The 22337-nt window shown below is 43.8% G+C and overlaps 1 protein-coding gene across 1 annotated transcript in view; it reads left to right on the forward strand.

Moving 5' to 3' along the window:
• The window catches only part of ARHGAP35 (Rho GTPase activating protein 35), a 145199-nt gene that overhangs the window by 45651 nt on the left and 77211 nt on the right, over positions 1-22337 (forward strand). The window contains exon 2 of the mRNA XM_034944866.3: positions 13180-17048. Coding sequence (XP_034800757.3) covers positions 13368-17048 — 3681 coding nt within the window. The 5' untranslated portion in view covers positions 13180-13367. The remainder of the gene's footprint in view (positions 1-13179; positions 17049-22337) is intronic.

Raw genomic sequence — 22337 nt, forward strand, 5'->3', positions numbered from 1 at the left:
ACTTTGGGAGGCTGAGGCGGGTGGATCAGGAGATCGAGGCCAGCCTGGCCAAGTCTGTGAAACCTCATCTCCACTAAAAGTAGAACTTAAACTTTTTTTTTTTTTTTTTTTTTTAATAGATGGAGTCTCATTCTGTCACCTAGGCTGGAGTGCAGTGGCGCGATCTTGTCTCACTGCCACCTCTGCCGCCGGGGTTCAAGAGATTCTCCTGCCTCAGCCTCCCGAGTAGTTGGGACTACAGGCACCTGCCACCGCGCCCAGCTAATTTTTGTATTTCCCCCCCCCCCCGAGACGGAGTCTTACTCTGTCACCCAGGCTGGAGTGCAATGGCGCGATCTCAGCTCACTGCAACCTCCACCTCCCAGGTTCAAACGATTCTGGTGCCTCAGCTTCCTAAGTAGCTGGGACTACAGGCACATGCCACCATGCCTGGCTAATTTTTTTGTATTTTTAGTAGAGACGAGGTTTCACCATGTTGGCCAGGCTGTTCTTGAACCCCTAACCTCACATGATCCACCCACCTCAGCCTCCCAAAGTGCTGGGATTACAGGCGTGAGCCACTGTGCCCAGCTAATTTTGTGTTTTTAGTAGAGACGGGGTTTCACCATCTTGGCCAGGCTGGTCTTGAACTCCTGACCTCGTGATCCACCTGTCTCAGCCTCCCAAAGTGCTGGGATTACAGGCGTGAGCCACCGTGCCCGGCCACATTTTTTTTTTTAACGTGGGACACCAACATACAAAACAGATCAAAAGCTAGGTAAGGTGGCTCACACCTGTGACTCCAGCACTTTGGGAGGCCAAGGCAAGAGGATTGCTTGAGCCCAGGAGTTCTACACCAGCCTAGGCTACATAGTGAGATCCTGTCTTTACAAAAAATAAAAATTAAAAAAATTAGGCGGCATGGTGGCCCAGCTACTTGGGAGGCTTGGTGGGAGGATTGCTTGAGCCCAGGAGATCAAGGCTACAGTGAGCCATGATTGTGCCACTGTACTCCAGCGTGGGTGACAGAGTGAGACCCTGTCTCATAAAAATAAACAGAAACAGATCAAATTGGACTTGGTCTCTTGAGGCTGAAAGGTCTGACATGCCACATGTTGAGTCTTAAAACCTGCCAGTTCCATCCAGGGCTCCCCAGGGCACTGCTTCTCTGCATTTCTTCTCTCTTGCTATGCAGCCAGGATTAGAGTCACCTGTTTGACATGACCCCAGGCAGGGGCCTAGTGTAGAAGGGGGAGATTGTATAGAAAAGTGTATAAAGTATGTACGATTTGAACAACTATAAAGTGAATACCAATATAACCACTACCCAAGTCCAGAAATAGAACAGAAGCTCCACTTTGTATTTAGTATTTTCCTTGGTTCCATTCGTTCTGTTTCTTAGCTTCTTAGCCTTAGCTTCAGTACAGATGCAGTAGATAAAATAAAAGCCAATGGCTTTTATCTCTCCTTAGTCTCAAAGCAGGAATCCAAAACACTGCTTTCAAATACAGATGATAAATATTTGAATAAGAAATAATATTTTGGCTGGGTGCAGTAGGTGACACCTGCAATCCCAGCACTTTGGGAGGCTGAGGTAGGCGGATCACATGAGCCCAGGAGTTCGAGACTAGCCTGGGCACCATGGTAAAACCCCATCTCTACAAAAAATACAGAAGTTAGCCAGGCGCGATGGCACATGCCTGTAGTCCCAGCTACTCTGGCGGCTGAGGTGAGAGGATCACTTGATCCTGGGGAGGTTGAGGCTGCAGTGAGTTGTGATTATACCATACTGGGCTCCAACCTGGGTGATAGAGTGAGACCCTGTCTAAAAAAAAGAATCTTTTAATAAAAAATATTAATAATAAGAAATATGTTATAATAAATTTTGTTTGTTTTTGAGACGGAGTCTCGCTCTGTCGCCAGGCTGGAGTGCAGTGGCACGATCTCGGCTCACTGCAAGCTCTGCCTCCCAGGTTCACGCCATTCTCCTGCCTCAGCCTCCCGAGTAGCTGGGACTAGAGGCGCCCGCCACCACCCTCGGCTAATTTTATTTTTGTATTTTTGGTAGAGACGGGATTTCACCGTGTTAGCCAGGATGGTCTCGATCTCCTGACCTCGTGATCCACCCGCCTCGGCCTCCCAGAGTGCTGGGATTACAGGCGTGAGCCACCGCACCCGGCCCCCATTCATTCTGTTTCTTAGCTTCTTTTTTGTTTGTTTGTTTGTTTTTTGAGACGGAGTCTCGCTCTGTCCAGCAGTGGCGCGAACTCGGCTCGCTGCAAGCTCCGCCTCCCGGGTTCACGCCATTCTCCTGTCTCAGCCTCCCGAGTAGCTGGGACTACAGGCGCCCACCACTATGCCCGGCTAATTTTTTTATTTTTAGTAGAGACGGGGTTTCACCATGTTAGCCAGGATGGTCTCCATCTCTTGACCTCGTGATCCGCCCGCCTCTGCCTCCCAAAGTGCTGGGATTACAGGTGTGAGCCACCGGCCCTTTTTCTTAGCTTCTTAGGTTGGCCTTAGCTTCAGTACAGGTGCATTAGATAAAATAAAAGCCAACCATCCTTTTTAAAAGGATATACATGTGGTATAACTTTTATTACTTGGGATAGCCTGTTTTAGGACTGGCAGTTTACAGAATAATGCAAGTGAGTAGTGAAGAATAATTAGAAATAATGAGCTGAAATCCTCATGTCATCCTAACATGCCATCAGGAAATAGTAAGCCTTACTGTTGGACTCGAAAATAAGCTGACCCATTTTTCCCAATTGACAGAAATGCCTGTTTCTTCAGCACTGTCCTTTGTTGGCAAGGCACATTTGGCTGGACGCAGCCTCCACTCTTCTTGCATCAGGGACATTTATATAGAGAATGTTCTTTCAAAAAGAACTTTTTTCCTAGTGAGAAGTTTAAAAAAAAATTAATAGAGTATAACTGCTTAGAAGCAACTGCTGGAATAATTTTATAGGTTTTACTTACCCTTTTGAAAATCAATGTAAAATTGGTCTTAATGCCAGGAAATTTCAAAGGTAAGACTCGGCTGTTTTTTTGTATCTTGACTTGGTAAGAATCTCAGCTCACTGTGGTAATGGTAATTATGCTGTGATACCTAGGCTTATTGGAGTGCCTCCAATTTCGAATTTGCCTTGGTTTTGTATTCCCTTTGACGTAGAATATTTTTACATCTTATCAGAATCTTGGTTTTTGTTGTTGTTTTTCTTAATATAGGTAATCCAGAAATTATGCTAAATCAGTGAGAAAGACTTCTTAGCTTTTGATTTTGTCTTTGTTTATATTTGCCTTATACTTTGATCAGATAGCTTGATTAGAATTCCATAGTTACCTGGTAGAAAGCTGCTAAGGATGAAGCTTAAGGAAGTACTTTGGCTAAAAGCGGCTCCCTTTATTCATCAGGGGAATTTGATTTCATCCTGTGGATAACATAGCTTAGAAATTCTGTTTCTTTGGGACCAGCCTGTAGAGTTCTGCAAGCCTGGAAGCATGAGAACTGTGGCGGGGGAAAAATGGGCTACTTGCTGTATTTAGTGTGGGCTGCTAGGATGGTAAGGTAGCAACATAGTTCTGTATTCCCACCCTGGAATTCAGAAGAACCTTTAAGCAGGGATTGCATGGAGGTGGGGAGGACAAATCAAGAGGGGCAGGAGGGGACATTTGCAAAAATTATAAATGGAATGTCAGAGAATCTTTCATAGCTACTCTTTAAAAATTAACTTTAGAGCCAAGAGTGGTGTGGCTCACGCCTGTAATCCCAACACTTTGGGAGGGTGAGGTGGTAGGATCGCTTGAGCACAGAAGTTCAAGACCACCCTGGGTAACATAGTGAGACCTCATCTCTACAAAAAAAATTTTAAAAATTAGCCGGCCGTGGTGGCATGCGCTTGTAGTCCCAGCTACTCAGGAGGTTGAGGTGGCAGAATTGCCTGAGCCTTGAAGATTGAGGCTGCAGTGAGCTGTGATTGCACCACCGCACTCCAGCCTGGGGAACAGACTAATACCATATTTAAAAAACAAAAACAAAAAAACTTTAGGCCAGATTATTTTCAAAACAGGCATGCGAGTTACTAGCCCTTGAAAGTCTACTGATCCCTTTGTGGTTTCCTTTGGTCTTCTGGAGTGTGCTGCACATTGAATTTATAGAGAGTATAGTGAGAGCTGAATGCGCGTAATCAATATCCAAGAATCTGTTGCATGAGACGACGTGTTTCAAGACCAGATAGGCAAACACTGAAATCAGTCTTTCTAAAGATCCAGATGACCCATTTCAGAGACTGCCTGTACCCAGAGCCCTAGGGACATGGTGAGATTCCATGGCTATGAGGAAATCTTCCTCTCACATTGGGTAGGAGTAAGTGTATGTAGCCTATACTAGTGGGAACAACTACCCCACCAACACTGTTCTGGGCAAATGTCACTTTCTTTTTTCCCCTTGGCAAATCCTGGTTTTGCATACCATCCCCACAATGTTATTATTTTATTTTTATGTTTTTTAGAGGTGGAGTCTTCCTGTGTTGCCCAGGCTAGAGTGAAGTGGCTTTTCATAGATGTGATAATGGTGCACTGCAGCCTTGAACTCCTGGGCTCAGGTGATCTTCCCACCTGAGCCCCCTGAGTAGCTGGGACTACAGGTGTGAGCCACCACACCCAGCTCAATGTTGTTATTTTAATTTGCATTGGACTGAAAGGTAGAAATATAATTGCTATATTCAAATGGAGTTTTCGTTTATGTAAGATGATTAACTCCTTAGACTGTGTTAATTTGTTGGGTGAGTAGTTAAGGTAGCAGTGTACAACAATAAATAACTCAATGGGGTAAAAGATTATTATTATTGTTTTGAGATGGTATCTAACTGTCACCCAGGCTACAGTGCAGTGATGTGATCATAGATCACTGTAACCTCAAACTTCTGGGCTCAAGCGATCCTCCTGCCTCACCCTTCCAAGTAGCTGGGACCACAGGCACATGCCACCATGCCTGGTTAATTTTTTATTTTTTTTCTTTTATTTTTTTTGAGACAGAGTCTCACTCTGCTGCCCAGGCTGAAGTACAGAAGTGCGATCTTGGCTCACTGCAACCTCTGCCTCCTGGGTTCAAGCCATCCTCCCACCTCAGCCTCCTGAGTAGCTAGGATTACATGGCATGCACCACCTCACCCAGCGAATTTTTTTTTTTTTTTTTTTTGTATTTTTAGTAGAAATGGGGTTTCACCTTGTTGGCCAGGCTGGTCTCAGACTCCTGACCTCAAGTGATCTGCCCACTTTGGCCTCCCAAAGTGCTGGGATTACAGGCGTGAGCCACCACACCTGGCCAATTTTTAAAATTTTTGAGACAGGGTTGCACTCTGTTGCCCAGGCTGGAGTGCAGTGGTGCAGTCTCAGCTCACTGCAACCTCTGCCTCCTGTGCTCAAGTGATCCTCCCACTTCAGCCTCCCCAGTAGCTGGGACAACAGGTATGCATCACCACAGCCAGCTAATTTTTTGTATTTTTTGTAGAGAAAGGGTTTTACCATGTTACCCAGGCTGGTCTTGAACTCCTGAGCTCAAGTGATCCACCCACCTCAGCCTCCCAAAGTGTAGGGATTACAGGTGTGAGCCACCGTGCCCAGCCTAAATTTTTTGTAGAGAAGGGTTCTCACTGGTCTTGAACTCCTGGTCTCAAGCAGTCCTCCCACCTTGGCCTCCCAAACTGCTGGGATTACAGGTGTGAGCCACTGCGCCCTGCTCAATTATTTTCATATTTGATTCTCAGAGTAAACATACAGCTTGTTGATAATCTGAGCCCCGACTGCCCATCTCATCTTCTGTCTCCCATTCTTGGAAACCCTTTTCCAGTCAATCTGTCCCAAAACATGTTTATTGCTTTCCCATTTTAGCCACTATTATTCATGCCTTTTATGTCACCTCTCCAAACTCTGCCAGTCTTTTAAGAACCAATTCAAATTTTACTTCTGCCTGATGCCTTTCCCACATACTCCAGATTGAATGGTTTTTCTTTCTCTGGATCCCAGGAAATGGTCTATACCATTTATTGTCTTATGGTTTGGCTATTTTTTTTAAGTGTAAATATTGTATCTCAAGTAAATTATAAGATCCTCGTCAGCAAAGACAGTACCCATTCCTTTTGTTTCATCACATTTTCTTTGCTATGTGAGTATGCATTTGATTTGGGTGATGGACAGTTCAGTCCTTAATTCCAAAGATTATGGTAATACAAAAATGATTAACACTCTGAAATATGCAGAAAGGAGGGAATTTAGTTGCTGTATAACTAGATCTATCAAATGGGGACCTTTCTCTTTTACTCAGCTTTAGAGATTCTGTTGTCCTTGTTGAGTTTGATGGAATCCTTCTGTAAGATACTCTTCATGTGGTAAACAGATGAGTAGAATAGGGGTATTGCTTCAGATTCTGACAAATCATACACAGAAAATGAAAATGCCCTCTATATCTCACTCAGATTCAAAAAGATTATAATCCCCTTTTACACCTAAATGCCCTAACACATCATTTTTGCATATTACTAATTAAGGTTCTCTAAATTCATCTGGATTTTACAGATGAATGAATTGGATGAATAAGGACCTTGAACTCTACTTCCAACTTTTCTTCTCTAATTTATCTTTATTCAAAAGGAAAAACAAAAACCCTAAGAAAATTTACTTTAGCATTTATTAATATGAAAATGGAAGCATTGGGTTTTAAGAAAATGTTTTGCTTAAATTCAGTGGTTTAATAAGCCAGAGAATAGTGTTCCCTTCTTTTCTTTTTTTTTTTTTTTTTTGAGACGGAATTTCACTCTTGTTGCCCAGGCTGGAGTGCAGTGGCACTCTCTCTGCTCACTGCAACCTCTGCCTCTAGGGTTCTAGCGATTCTCCTGTCTCAGCCTCCCGAGTAGCTAGGATTACTGGCGCCCACCACCATGCCTGGCTAATTTTTGTATTTGTAGTAGAGGCGGAGTTTTACCATGATGGCCAGGCTTGGTCTCAAACTCCTGACCTCAGGTGATCCACCTGCCTCGGCCTCCCAAAGTGCTGGGATTACAGGCATGAGTCACCGTGCCCGGCCAGTGTTCTCTTCCTTTTTTTTTTTCTTTTGAGACAGAGTCTTGCTCTGTCGCCCAGGCTGGAGTGCAGTGGCACGATCTCGGCTCACTGCAAGCTGGCCTTCCAGGTTCACGCCATTCTCCTGCCTCAGCCTTCTGAGTAGCTGGGACTACAGGTGCCCACCACCTCGCCCAGCTAATTTTTTGTATTTTTTTTAGTAGAGACGGGGTTTCACCATGTTAGCCAGGATGGTCTTGATCTCCTGACTTTGTGATCTGCCCACCTCGGCCTCCCAAAGTGTTGCGATTACAGGCATGAGCCACTGCTCCTGGTCGTGTTCTCTTCTTATTGAAACTTTTATATCCCATCCTTCCTGGCCTATTTGGTAAGTATTAATACATTCCTCTGGAAAACTTCCATGTCTACCTGACATGGAAAGTGCTTCCTACATAGATATATTTCTTGTTCCACCCCTCCCACCCCCCAACTGAGTCTTTTCAAGTGTCTACCAAATGCAAACATTTTAACCAGCTGCTAATGGGAACTCATAGCTTTGAAGACTTAGAAATGTAAGATATTGAGAAATACGAGGTTTTAAGGAGGTTTGAAGAATGCTTTTTTGCTTTCTGTTAGTTACGATGTATATTTCCATTTATTTCCCCTATTGAGATTAAGAAAAATTGTGATAACAAGTATTTTACTTCCTTTGCTTGTAGTTCTGTATGAAATTATTTCCTTATAGTGTTATTAGTTGGTGGTGTTCTGTATGTGATTATTTGAAACTCAGTGTGTTTTCAGAAGTTGTTGAATATTCTCAGGTGGAGATGGTCATTGTTATTATGGATAATGGTGGAAGATTTTTGTCTTAGGGGGCATTCTAGATTACGGAGCACACAAACATTTCCTACTTCGGGGAGAGAGGGATGAGGTTGCTGTGTTGGAAGAGTGATACACACACTTCCAGGCGTATGCTGATAGAGCTGTTGACAGTATGAACTTTCCCAGTCATAGTAAATCTGGGATCACGGTGGCATTTCTAGGTCCTACAAAAATGTGTGCTATCTTGGGAATGTTACCACTTCTTGCCCTGAGTGTTTCATAGAGGTGTTAAAAAAGAAAACACCCTCCTTCTACCTTCCAGTTGAGGCACTCTGGTGGGGACCTTGTGTCTTGGTTAAACAAATCACAAACAACTCTAGATGCTTGGTGACAGTCTGAAGAAGGCACGTAGATATTTGCATTATGTTTTATTACAGCATGTATTTGTGACTGAGAAACCAAAATACTTCTGAAGTATTTTCCTCTCTGAAGTAGTTGACTCTTGGCATAAAATGGGAAACTATGAAATCCTGTGTTTCTGTTTTTCTAATGAAATATCTCTGTACAGCTCAAAGATAAAAGTAATTACCATTTTTAAAGGATCCTTCTTTCCCCTCTGTTTTAACTCTTCCATTTAAAAAGGATTAGCACTGGAAAATTATTAGAATGGACATTCAGATTCTGTTGTGTATCTTAGTTGCCTGCTAAGAACACTGGTTCCCATCACATTTAAACTCTAAAGACATTGTGAAGTCTGGATATGCCCGGTCTCCTACTTTCTCTTTCTTTGTGGCCTTCAGATCATTAAATTTAGTGACTCAGCTAATTTTTTTTACCCACCTCTTAGAACTAAGTTGAATGTATTTGTGACCAAGCACTTAAAGTTATTTCCTCTAAACCAAGTGTTTGAGATGTTTTTAGATTTATAACAGTCTTTGTTTACCGTGTAATTCAGTCCAATTGAGGAACTAGTAAAACTGCATTATCCAGACATCAAAGCTAAGAAGAGTATACTTACACCAAGAAACTTATTAGGTTTCTAACAAGTGGAAAGTTACCAGGTGTCCCAAAATTAACCACTTCCATGCCAGCTGATTTTCACTTTTTGTAGCTATTTTAATGATCAGCAGCATTCTGGGTTTAAAAATAACAGTCGTGGCTGGGCACAGTGGCTCGTGCCTATGATCCCAGCACTTTGGGAGGCTGAGGTGTGAGTGGGAGGATTGCTTGAGGCCAGGAGTTTGAGACCAGCCTGGGCAACATAGCAAGACCCCATTTCTAAATAATAATAATAATAATAATAAATTAGCGAGGCATGATGGCTTGCACCTGTAGTCCCAGCTACTTGGGATGCTGAAGTGGGAGGATCACTTGAGCCCAGGAGTTGGAGGCTGCAGTGAGCTGTGATTACAGCACTGCACTCCAGCATGGGTGACAGAGCAAGACTCCATCTCATAAAATAAAATAATCAGTTCTACATTATTCAGAGTTGAGTGTTGCTTTCTTTAGCATCCTTCAAATAACTGAAAATATGCCATTAAAAATATAACCAAGGTGTTGAATGGATAATACATTTTAGTTCATTTCAAAATAGAGCCAATATCTTTATTTCTTGAGGTTTGAGAGCAGGCTGGTGTTTTGTTCTGTTTTTCCTTCAGATTTCTGTGAAGGGATAAATATTAGACCCACTTTACAGAGAACAGTTGAGTCACAGACAAGGGATGACTTGCCAATTGCATGCAGAGGTCACTTTAAGTAGGACCAGTGCTACCAAGTTGCATTTCAAGATTGGTAACCTTAAGACCTGACAGACCCCGGGGTCAGGAATTGATAGAGAAGGACTCTGTTAGATGAGGACCCATGACTGCCTCAACCCTTCATCAGCACTCCTGTCTGAGGCTCTGTTCAACCTAAGTTTCTTCATGGATTGAAACAAAATTATATGTGCATATTACAGAGTAATTGATTTTGTACAGATGCTTCCTTTAGGTATTTCAGAGGATGTGTGTAAACATGCTTTAGATATTCATAAGCATCTTGTAATTTTGTTTATGTAAGCAATCGCCTAGAAAAGTAGAGGATGGGAAAGGTTTGTTTTTCTTTCCCGTGGATACCTTGCTTGTTCCTGCTGAATTCTAGAACATGGCATCTTTAGGAACATGCCATTATCTGGAGGCAATTGCCTACAGTCACTGAGATTTTTCTTTTTAAAATGTAGTTTTTGCATACTACGTCTAGTCACATTTTGTTTCCATAGAGGGTTTGGCTTTCTGGGATATCGGAAGGAAGCTATGGATGTTTGGAAAAGGTCTGTGACCTTTTGAGGTTATCATCACAGGGGACAATTGCACTCTCCCATTCATTGCTCCCTGGTGTCAGTCAGAATAATGCGTGGTGGTCTGACTTCCAGTGGCATTTCTTATGCAATAGGCTTACAAAAACATATTGAGGTCATGGCAAGCCTAGGTTCCTACAGACATAAATGAGATTCAGAAGAAAATTGCTCTGTTCATTTCAGATTCTCCTCTTTGTGATTGTCTTGAGAGAATGTTCATTTGGCTGCAGGTTCCGTGCTTGCACAGTTATATTGGAGTATCTAAGTAAACTGCAGTGCAGCATAAACTGTCGTAGCTGGAAAGTTGCTAAAGACTGTAAGCCATAACAGTTTGTTTAACTTAAGCTGTTAAAACTTTAGGTTCTTTAAGGTGCCATTTTTTTGGCCACATTCTGTGGTTCCCCATAGCCTTCAGGAAGGAATCCAAACTCTTTTTTTTTTTTTTTTTTTTAAGATGGAGTCTCGCTCTATCGCACAGGCTGGAGTGCAGTGGCGTGTCTCGGCTCACTGCAAGCTCCACCTCCCGGGTTCACTCCATTCTCCTGTCTCAGCCTCCTGAGTAGCTGGGACTACAGGCGCCCACCTCCACACCCAGCTAATTTGTTGTACTTTCAGTGGAGACGGGGTTTCACCATGTTAGCCAGGATGGTCTCGATCTCCTGACCTCGTGATGCATCCGCCTCGGCCTCCCAAAGTGTTGGGATTACAGGCGTGAGCCACCGCGCCCAGCGAAGGAATCCAAACTCTTAAAGTGGTTTGATCCAGTCCCTGGTTCCTTGCTAATGCATCTTACCCATTCTCTCCCCACACACACTTTGTTCCAGTTGGTTCTCCCAACTGGCAGTGCTTTTTTTTGCGGAGGGAAGGGTCTGTGCACACTCTGTCCCTCTGTCTTAAATGCACTTCATACTTCAGGTCTCACCTGAGATGGAACTTCCTACAGAAAGGCTTTCCCAAATCTGAAAGGCTGGGCTTGGGGACCTTTTAATATGCTGAGTCATCATTCAGTTATTGATTCTTTCAGTGAATATTTGTGTCAAGCACTGTGTCATAGGCTGAGGACACAGAATAGAACTAAACAGGGGACAGGCCTCACAGAGCTTGCGTTCTTGTCAGGGAAACCATCTCGTATTTACACACTTAATTTTTTTTATTTGGAAATGATTGAAAACTTGTAAAAATAGCACAAAGGAATATCCTATATGCTTTACCCAGATTCATCTATTTTTTTTTTCAGATTCATGTGTTGTTAACAATTTACCACCCCATTTGTGTTCTTACTCTTTCTGTATACATAATTTTTCCAGTGGGATCAGTTACGTACATTATGGCCCTTCCCCTCAAAATACTAAGGTGTCAGTTTCTTAAAAGTGGAGACATTTTCACATGATAGATTTTATAGATTTACATTGATAAAATATTTTATTTGGGAGGGTTTATCCTTTCTGCATTTCTTTTTTTTTTTCAATCTTTTTTTTACTGTGTTAAAATACACAAAACATAAAACTTGCCATTTTAATCATTTTTAACTATACAGTTCAGCGATATTAAATACTTTCATGTTATGCAACTATTTCTGTAACACTTTCCATCTTGTAAAACTGAAATTCTGTACCCATTAAGCAGTAACTTTTCATTCCCACTTTCCCCAGCCCCTGACAACCACTGTTCTACTTTCTGTCTCTATGAGTTTGACTACTCTTAAGTACTGCATATAAGTGGAATCATATAGTATTTGTCTTTTTGTGACTGGCTTATTTCACTTAGCACAATCAAGATTCAGCCATGTTGTCAGAATTTCCTTCCCTTTAAAGGCTGAATAGACCAGGCGTGATGGCTTACGCCTGTAATCCCAGAACTTTAAGAGGCAAAGGCAGGCAGATCGCCTGAGCCTAGGAGTTTGAAACCAGCCCGGGCAACATGGTGAAACCTCGTCTCTACTAAAAATACAAAAGTTAGCTGGGCACGGTGGCGCATGCCTGTAATCCCAGCTACTCGGGAGGCTGAGGAAGGAGAATCACTTGAACCCAGGAGACGGAGGTTGCAGTGAGCCAAGATCGCACCACTGCACTCCAGCCTGGGCTACAGAGCAGGACTCTGTCTCAAAAAATAAAATAAAAATAAAGGTTGAATAATATTATATTGTATGTATATATCACATTTTGCTTATCCATTCATGAGTAGGTGGATACTTTGGGTTGCTTCCATGTTTTGTTGTTGTTGCTGTTTTGAGATAGTCTCACTCTGTTGCCCAGGCTGGAGTGCAGTGATGAGATCTCAGCTCACCACAACCACTGCCTCCCGGGTTCAAATGATTCTCCTGCCTCAGCCTCCCAAGTAGCTGGGATTACAGGCACATGTCACCACACCCAGCTAATTTTTGTATTTTTAGTACAGACGGGGTTTCACCATGTTGGCCAGACTGGTCTTGAACTCCTGACCTCAGGTGATCCGCCCACCATGGCCTCCCAAAGTTCTGGGATTACAGGCGTAAGCTACTGCGCCCGGCCCAGGTTCCTGTTTTTGCAGTGGGTTTATAATTCATTACCATACTTAATTATTTTGGCGCTCAAATTGTCCCAGAGTTGGCCAGTGGGAGCCCCTTCAGGCTGGCTTCTGTGTCCTTGTGAGATGCTCCATCGTTTTTTTTCTTGCATAAAAAGATGTTCCAGGCTCATCTTGTCCCTATCCTGCCCTAACCCTGGAATCAGCCCTTTTTCCAGGGAGCCCTCACACCCTTGTTTTAGCACTTAGCACACTGTTTACTTATGTTTTCCTCCACTGGACTAGATTGTACCTCTCTGGGGACACATAGATGTGAGTCTTACTTGCTCTTGTATCTTCACCCAGCACAAGGCCTGACACATGAGATGTTTACTAAATATTTGTTGAATAAAAAATTAATTTTTACTGTAGTTAATTGATTAAAATTTGGTTCTAAAATTATGATGCTGATGGGTTTTCTTTTTTTTCCCCCCATCTAGGAAGAAATGTTGGCTATTTGGCGATGAGAGGTGGTGAACAGTGACCATACTGGTATACAACACTATGGGACCTGGCATTTTTGCTGCATGTCCAGCCCACCCCCACTAATAATGTAGGAAGCTGTCTGGTCCATTGAAAACACTAATCTGATCTCGGAAGTGGCTGATCGTGGCAGGATGTGTCGACGATGATGATGGCAAGAAAGCAAGATGTCCGAATTCCCACCTACAACATCAGTGTGGTGGGATTATCTGGGACCGAGAAGGAAAAGGGCCAGTGTGGGATTGGAAAGTCTTGTTTGTGCAACCGCTTCGTGCGCCCGAGTGCTGATGAGTTTCACTTGGACCATACCTCCGTCCTCAGCACCAGTGACTTTGGAGGGCGAGTGGTCAATAATGACCACTTTCTCTACTGGGGAGAAGTTAGCCGCTCCCTGGAGGATTGTGTGGAATGTAAGATGCACATTGTGGAGCAGACTGAATTTATTGATGATCAGACTTTTCAACCTCATCGAAGCACGGCCCTGCAGCCCTATATCAAGAGAGCTGCTGCGACCAAGCTCGCATCAGCTGAAAAACTCATGTACTTTTGCACTGACCAGCTGGGGCTGGAGCAGGACTTTGAGCAGAAACAAATGCCAGACGGAAAGCTGCTGGTTGATGGTTTTCTTCTTGGTATTGATGTTAGCAGGGGCATGAATAGGAACTTTGATGACCAGCTCAAGTTTGTCTCCAATCTCTACAATCAGCTTGCAAAAACAAAAAAGCCCATAGTGGTGGTCCTGACTAAGTGTGACGAAGGTGTTGAGCGGTACATTAGAGATGCACATACTTTTGCCTTAAGCAAAAAGAACCTCCAGGTTGTGGAGACCTCAGCGAGATCCAATGTAAACGTGGACTTGGCTTTCAGCACCTTAGTGCAACTCATTGATAAAAGTCGGGGAAAGACAAAAATCATTCCTTATTTTGAAGCTCTCAAGCAGCAGAGTCAGCAGATAGCTACAGCAAAAGACAAGTATGAGTGGCTGGTGAGTCGCATTGTGAAAAACCACAATGAGAACTGGCTGAGTGTCAGCCGAAAGATGCAGGCCTCTCCAGAATACCAGGACTATGTCTACCTGGAAGGGACTCAGAAAGCCAAGAAGCTGTTTCTACAGCACATCCACCGCCTCAAGCATGAGCATATCGAGCGTAGGAGAAAGCTGTACCTGGCAGCCCTGCCATTAGCTTTTGAAGCTCTTATACCTAATCTAGATGAAATAGACCACCTAAGCTGCATAAAAGCCAAAAAGCTCTTAGAAACCAAGCCAGAATTCTTGAAGTGGTTTGTTGTGCTTGAAGAGACCCCATGGGATGCCACCAGCCACATTGACAACATGGAAAACGAACGGATTCCCTTTGATTTAATGGATACCGTCCCTGCAGAGCAGCTATACGAGGCCCACTTAGAGAAGCTGAGGAACGAAAGGAAAAGAGTTGAGATGCGAAGGGCATTTAAAGAAAACCTGGAGACTTCTCCTTTTATAACTCCCGGAAAGCCTTGGGAAGAGGCCCGTAGTTTTATTATGAATGAGGATTTCTACCAGTGGCTGGAAGAATCTGTATACATGGATATTTATGGCAAACACCAAAAGCAAATTATAGATAAAGCAAAGGAAGAATTTCAGGAGTTGCTTTTGGAATATTCAGAATTGTTTTATGAACTGGAGCTGGATGCTAAGCCCAGCAAGGAGAAGATGGGTGTTATTCAGGATGTTCTGGGAGAGGAACAGCGATTTAAAGCATTACAAAAGCTCCAAGCAGAGCGTGATGCCCTTATTCTGAAACACATTCATTTTGTGTACCACCCAACAAAGGAGACATGCCCCAGCTGCCCAGCTTGTGTGGACGCTAAGATTGAGCACTTGATTAGTTCTCGGTTTATCCGGCCGTCTGACCGGAATCAGAAAAATTCACTCTCTGACCCTAACATTGATAGAATCAACTTGGTTATATTGGGCAAAGACGGCCTTGCCCGAGAGTTGGCCAATGAGATTCGAGCTCTTTGTACAAATGATGACAAGTATGTGATAGATGGTAAAATGTATGAGCTTTCCCTGAGGCCAATAGAGGGGAATGTCAGGCTTCCTGTGAACTCTTTCCAGACGCCAACATTTCAGCCCCACGGCTGTCTCTGCCTTTACAATTCAAAGGAATCGCTATCCTATGTAGTGGAAAGTATAGAGAAGAGTAGAGAGTCCACGCTGGGCCGGCGGGATAATCATTTAGTCCATCTCCCCCTTACATTAATTTTGGTTAACAAGAGAGGAGACACCAGTGGAGAGACTCTGCATAGCTTAATACAGCAAGGTCAACAAATTGCTAGCAAACTTCAGTGTGTCTTTCTCGACCCTGCTTCTGCTGGCATTGGTTACGGACGCAACATTAATGAAAAGCAAATCAGTCAAGTTTTGAAGGGACTCCTGGACTCTAAGCGTAACTTAAACCTGGTCAGTTCTACTGCTAGCATCAAAGATTTGGCTGATGTTGATCTGCGAATTGTTATGTGTCTGATGTGTGGAGATCCTTTTAGTGCAGATGACATACTTTTTCCTGTCCTTCAGTCCCAAACCTGTAAATCTTCCCATTGTGGAAGCAACAACTCTGTTTTACTTGAACTACCAATCGGACTGCACAAGAAGCGGATTGAACTGTCTGTTCTTTCATACCATTCCTCCTTTAGCATCAGAAAGAGCCGGTTGGTTCATGGGTACATTGTTTTTTATTCAGCCAAACGTAAGGCCTCTTTGGCTATGTTACGTGCCTTTCTTTGTGAAGTGCAGGATATTATCCCTATTCAGCTTGTAGCACTCACTGATGGCGCTGTAGATGTCCTGGACAATGACTTAAGTAGGGAACAGCTAACTGAAGGGGAGGAGATTGCTCAAGAAATTGATGGAAGGTTCACAAGCATCCCCTGTAGCCAACCCCAGCATAAACTTGAGATCTTTCACCCATTTTTTAAAGATGTGGTGGAAAAAAAGAACATAATCGAGGCTACTCATATGTACGATAATGCTGCTGAGGCCTGTAGCACCACTGAAGAGGTGTTTAACTCCCCCCGGGCAGGATCACCGCTCTGCAACTCAAACCTGCAGGATTCAGAAGAAGATATCGAGCCATCTTACAGCCTGTTTCGAGAAGACACATCACTGCCTTCTCTGTCCAAAGACCATTCTAAGCTCTCTATGGAACTGGAGGGAAATGATGGGCTGTCTTTCATTATGAGCAATTTTGAGAGTAAACTGAACAACAAAGTACCTCCGCCAGTCAAACCAAAGCCTCCTGTCCATTTTGAAATTACAAAGGGGGATCTATCTTATTTAGACCAAGGCCATAGGGATGGACAGAGGAAGTCTGTGTCTTCTAGCCCCTGGCTGCCTCAGGATGGGTTTGATCCTTCTGACTATGCTGAACCCATGGATGCTGTGGTGAAGCCAAGGAATGAAGAAGAAAACATATACTCCGTGCCCCATGACAGCACCCAAGGCAAAATCATCACCATTAGGAATATCAACAAAGCCCAGTCCAATGGCAGCGGGAATGGTTCTGACAGTGAAATGGACACCAGCTCTCTAGAGCGAGGGCGCAAGGTTTCCATCGTGAGCAAGCCAGTGCTGTACAGGACGAGATGCACCCGGCTGGGGCGGTTTGCTAGTTACCGGACCAGCTTCAGCGTGGGGAGTGATGATGAGCTGGGGCCCATCCGGAAGAAAGAGGAGGATCAGGCATCCCAGGGTTATAAAGGGGACAATGCTGTCATTCCATACGAAACAGATGAAGACCCGCGGAGGAGGAATATTCTTCGCAGCCTAAGGAGGAACACTAAGGTAAGACACCAGTCTAGGATTAGTCATAGTGTTTTGTACAGCGTCTCGGTGAGGGTTGATTGATGATGATTTTTCAAGGACAACCTATTCTGGTAAAAAAACTGCCCTGTGTGTGTATTTGACTTAACATAAAAAAGCAGTGCCTCAATTAGCTACCATTATTGGCAGCTCTCAAGTAGTTAGGACTTTGGATAGATAGTCCGAGTTGTTGTTGCCTAAAACAATAGTTAATTAATTAGCAAAATGAGGAGATAATGCAGAACTTGTCAGTGTCTTGACAAGTGGCCAAGCGCAGTGACAATACACTTGCTCTCCCTTCACTGAAACACCAGAACTCAAAACTGCTTGCTGCAGTCTCTCACTGCTAAACATAACATTTCATCCATACATCTCTTAAATGATCCTTCCTCCCTTGCTGATCTGTAAAGGTTGCTGCATTTGAGATTGGTGAAGAATTGGATGATGATTTGCACACACAAATCAGTGATGAGTCTTTGAGTACATAAATGAAAAAAGAGAATCTTGCCACTGAGAGTTATAAACCTGTCCCGTATTTGTTAAATTGGAATACCATCCAGTCTATTATTTTATCTTCAAGGGAGTTGCTGCTGCTATCAGTCAGAAACTCGGATTTTATTTAGGGATCACAAATGGTGCAGGGAGAGAAAAGAAAAAGTTAACTGTATACATTATAAACATTGGGCCTACTCGTCATATGTAGAGACAGGAGCAAATGAAGTCTCTCTTTTTTTTTTTTTTTTTTTTTTTTTTGAGACGGAGTCTCGCTCAGTCACCCACGCTAGAGTGCAGTGGCGCGATCTCCGCTCACTGCAAGCTCCGCCTCCTGGGTTCACGCCATTCTCCTGCCTCAGCCTGCTGAGTAGCTGGGACTACAGGCGCCCGCCACCGTGCCCAGCTAATTTTTTTATTTTATTTTATTTTTTAGTAGAGACAGGGTTTCACCGTGTTAGCCAGGATGGTCTCCATCTCCTGACATCGTGATCCGCCCGCCTTGGTCTCCCAAAGTGTTGGGACTATAGGCGTGAGCCACCGCGCCCGGCTGCAGATGAAGTCTCTTATCCTGCGTAGAATTGTAGTTTGTAGTCTGCAGGGCAGAGAGCTGTAAGCAGTACTCTGTCCCCTTGGGTTTAGGCTTTGAGAAAGAAAAAGCGTTTCTCAACTTTTTCTTTTTCTTTTTTTTTTCCATTTGGAGTAGGGAGAAATACTCTTCCCCCCCACCCCCAATTGCCAAGGCTGATTTAGAAATACTGAAATACTCTTTACAGGCCAGGCGCCGTGGCTCACGCCTGTAATCCCAGCACTTTTGGAGGCCGAGGCGGGTGGATCTCTTGAGGTCAGGAGTTTGAGACCAGCCTGGCCAACATGGTGAAACCCTGTCTCTACTAAAAAAGTACAAAAATTAGCTGGGCGTGGTGGCAGGCGCCTATAGTCCCAGCTACTCAGGAGGCTGAGGCAGGAGAATCATGTGAACCTGGGAGGCAGAGGTTGCAGTGAGCCAAGATCACGCCACTGTATTCCAGCTTGGGCAACAGAGGGAGACTCTGTCTCAAAAAAAAAAAGGAAAAAGGAAAAAAAAAGTATATATATATATAAATACTCTTTATTTTTTCAGAAAAAGACATTTTGGTGACATGCCACAACAGAACTGTGTTATATAATAATCCTTCACCAGCAGATTATGATATATAGAAGGATTTTTTCACGTTAAAGCTTTTGCTACTCTCCCTCCCATGAAAGAACAGAGAACAGAGTTACTTGTCTGAAAGTATTGCAGGGACCTCTGGAAAGAAAGGTTGCCAGAAACTTTTATTATTACAAATCCTACCAAATCAGAAGGTTCTACAATCCAGGCTGTCTTGAGAGCTGACAATCCTGACAACTCTGTTGTAAAATGTAATACAGAGGCCAGTTTGGCAGCCCTGCGGGCCCCGAGAGATGGAGGAACAGGGTGCCATCACCCTCCCACAGAAATTGCATCCACTTTGTGCTACATCCCATAGTAGAGAGTGTTCCTGCATTACCGCTGACCAGGAGCTTCCAGATTTTTCTCACCTGTGCAGTGTGAGAAAGGGCAGAGTGGTTCTGTTCCCCTCCCCACCTTTGCTGACTATTAATAAATGCCATAGGCATCCTCCTGTCTGATTTTCCTTTGCCTGGCTTTTCTACATGGAGTCCTTTGTCTGCCTCCAGTGTTTTCTCCTGCAAAGGTTGGTAGGAGGCCAACCTGTGGAAAGCATTGCTTATTTAGGAAGCCAGAAAACAGCCTGACTTGCCTCTGGTATTTTCCCAGAGCTCACCTGTTTAATGATACTGGAATCCAAACATTTTGAACATTTCTTCTCTTCCTCCTCCTCTCCCAATGAAGACTGTTGCCAGAACAGCTTAAAAATGCTGACAGTCTTCTAATTTGTGGGGGTGTTTGCACACCTGGAAATTAGGAAGGTGGCATAATAGCATACTGAATTATAACTATATTCTGACTTCTAGCTACATTTTTAATACTTACTGAAAATGATGCTTTAAAAACACATTCCCATGCAAGCCAGGCTTTAAAGAGCACACACTGTAGTGGAGGCTCAGCAGAAAACAGCTGATCACAGTGCGCCTCTAAGATAGCTGTGTTCATGCTGGTAATGAGCACTTCCTAACCTGAGACTTCCTTCCCCGGGTTGCTGGGTCAGCGTGCAAGAAGTGGTCGGCTTCCGGTCTATCTTTAGCTATGTGGGCCACACCTCTTCAAGTCAAATAAAAATGATACTTCTGGCCCAAGAGCAATAGCGTGCCAGAAGTCAGTTATGGAGTATCCTTTGGAAAGAGTGACTAGAAGGTGAAATTTTCTTTTCCTGCCTTGGAAAATGGTGCTTTGAAATGAGGGTAGTTGCTTTCTCATCCCAGTGCAGAGATGAGCAAATCCTTTGCCGCTAGAGCAAACCTCCTATTAAAATTGCTGCAGTTCGGAACACAGACTGGCACTTGTTTTACTGGAAAAGCAAGATGCCATCAGGGGAGAGAAGGGCCAAGCCAACCCCTGTGTGGGAGATTTGGCCTTTGATTTTTATTGGCATGACAAAGCAATACAATATTTATTTGGAGGGAGGGGGCAGCTAGGCACTAGGATTTCAGTTGGTAAGGGAAAATACACTCAGTACCTCCTGCGTGCCAGGCACCATAGGGAAATGACACAGACCTTTCTTGCCCAGACCTTAGTACCCAGTTGAGGCAGCAAGACCTACACAGCCACTGAAAATAGGTGGCCTGCCCAGGGAAGGCTATGTGTGGGCATGTCGGGTTAGTTATGTTAGAGTAGGGTGTAGTGATTAGGAGCTCAGGCTCTGGGAATCTGGGCTACAGTCAACTCCAGCTCCTCCACTTCCTTAGTTGGACTTTGGGCATGTGAGTCACTTCTCCACATTCTTTCTGCAAAAGAGGGAGCACCTTCCTGATCAGGTTGTGAGAAATGAACACCGGGCGTAGTGCATGCTGGATAAGTGTCAGCTGTCATCATTTAACTAGACCCCAGAGAATGAGTGGAACTAAAGCAGTGGCATGAGGTAAGGAAGGACTTGAAGGTGGAAATATGCATATTGTATTCCGAGAAAGGAGAAAACTTGTCTGGTCTAGCTGAGGGCTTGAGGGACCAACATTATCCGTCCCGTCTTTTGGAAGTTTTAACCCCATGCATTACTGAGCTGCTTTCTTGGTACTTACCCTAGCAACCACCCTAACAAAAAAATAGCTATGCTCTGGGTACCAATGTGATACAGAAAAAAATCACTCAGTGCCCTTGGCTGATTTGCTAGATTAGGTCTTTACTATAAAACTGGAGTCGGAGTGAGGGAATCGCTTTCATTTCTCCTCATGAAAGTGCAGACTGTAAAGCTGACTCTCATTCTGGGTGCTTTTCCCAGCTGAACCATTTAGCAACCCACCCTCATAGTGGGAGCCTTCCGCACTCAGCTGAATGAAATTGAAAATCTACGATTGCACTTCAGTAGGGTCCATGAATAGTGGCTTTGTCTGTAAAGAGTTGTTGTTGCACATGGTCTCTGTCTCCCAGTGCCATGCGTTTGCAAAGACGAGATCAGGATCGGCAGGGTCTTATTTTAAAGTCAAAAAACAGGCTGGGGAGCCTTGTTCCACAAAGTATGCCTTTTGGTCATGCTGAAATGGCTGCGTTTGGTGTGTTTGACTGTGGATTTAAAAAGAAGACATTATTGGCTATTTACCCTTCTATCTGATGTGTTCTTATTTTGGTGCTAAAAAAAAAAGACAAAACAGAATGATAAAGAAAATCTTTCACTCACTGCAGCAACCACATGACAAGACAACCTATTGAAAAGCTAACCAATTCAATCATGCATTGTTTGGTCTATAAGGCACCAAGTAACCAGTTTGACAGTTTGTGTCCCCCCCTAGTGAATTGGCTTATTTCATTGGATTCAGTGAATTGGCTGGTTGTTGTGGCTTTGTGTGGACACAGCTCTCATTTTGTGAGGCCTAGAATGGAGTTAAAGTTTCTAGTGTGAATAAAAACCAGCTGGGGAATTGGACTGCTTGCTCCCCTGGGAGGGATGTTGAGTTTTGACAGACAAGCTGAATGCGATGAAATATGAGCTCTTTGTAACCTGCCTAGGAAAGACTCTCAGTGTGTGCTTCAGAAATAGTCCTACTCAATGAGCTTTGAGACCAAATACATAACTTGGTTTTAAAAATGGGGTGGGCACACTGACTTGACCTTGGATTTTCTGTTTCCTGAAAAAATTGTGTCTTTTAAACGAGGTACTTTTGTTTCCAAGCAGAAGTTCAGTCATTCTTTTAGGAAGGAGACATGCAATTCGGTGCGTGGGCATTCAGTGAGCCCTTGTTCTATGCCCAACATTGTGTTGGGTGCCCTAGGTGTGGTAGTGACGTTAATCCAGCTTACAGTCTTGGGGATGTTAGGTTTTAAACATGTACTTGCATGCATTTTGAATATTACCAGAGGGAAGGTACAGGATACTAAGGAATTGTGTAACAAGGAAGTTTAACCTAAACTGCGGTATCAGGAAAGCTCCCCAAGGAAATGATATTTAAGGCTGAGACTTTGGAAGCTGAGGCAGACAAAGTCAGTGAGGATGGAAGCTTCATGGAGCTGAAAGAACTTCATGTGTTCAAAGAGTTGAAAGAAGCTTAGCGTGGCTGCTCTGGAGAGGTGAGGGGGACCCACGCCAAATAATAGAGGGCTGTGGCTACCACGTGAAGGGTTTTGTGTTTTTGTGCATTTATTGA

Source organism: Pan paniscus, chromosome 20 (assembly GCF_029289425.2).
Source record: "Pan paniscus chromosome 20, NHGRI_mPanPan1-v2.0_pri, whole genome shotgun sequence".
Classification (NCBI taxonomy): Eukaryota; Metazoa; Chordata; class Mammalia; order Primates; family Hominidae; genus Pan; species Pan paniscus.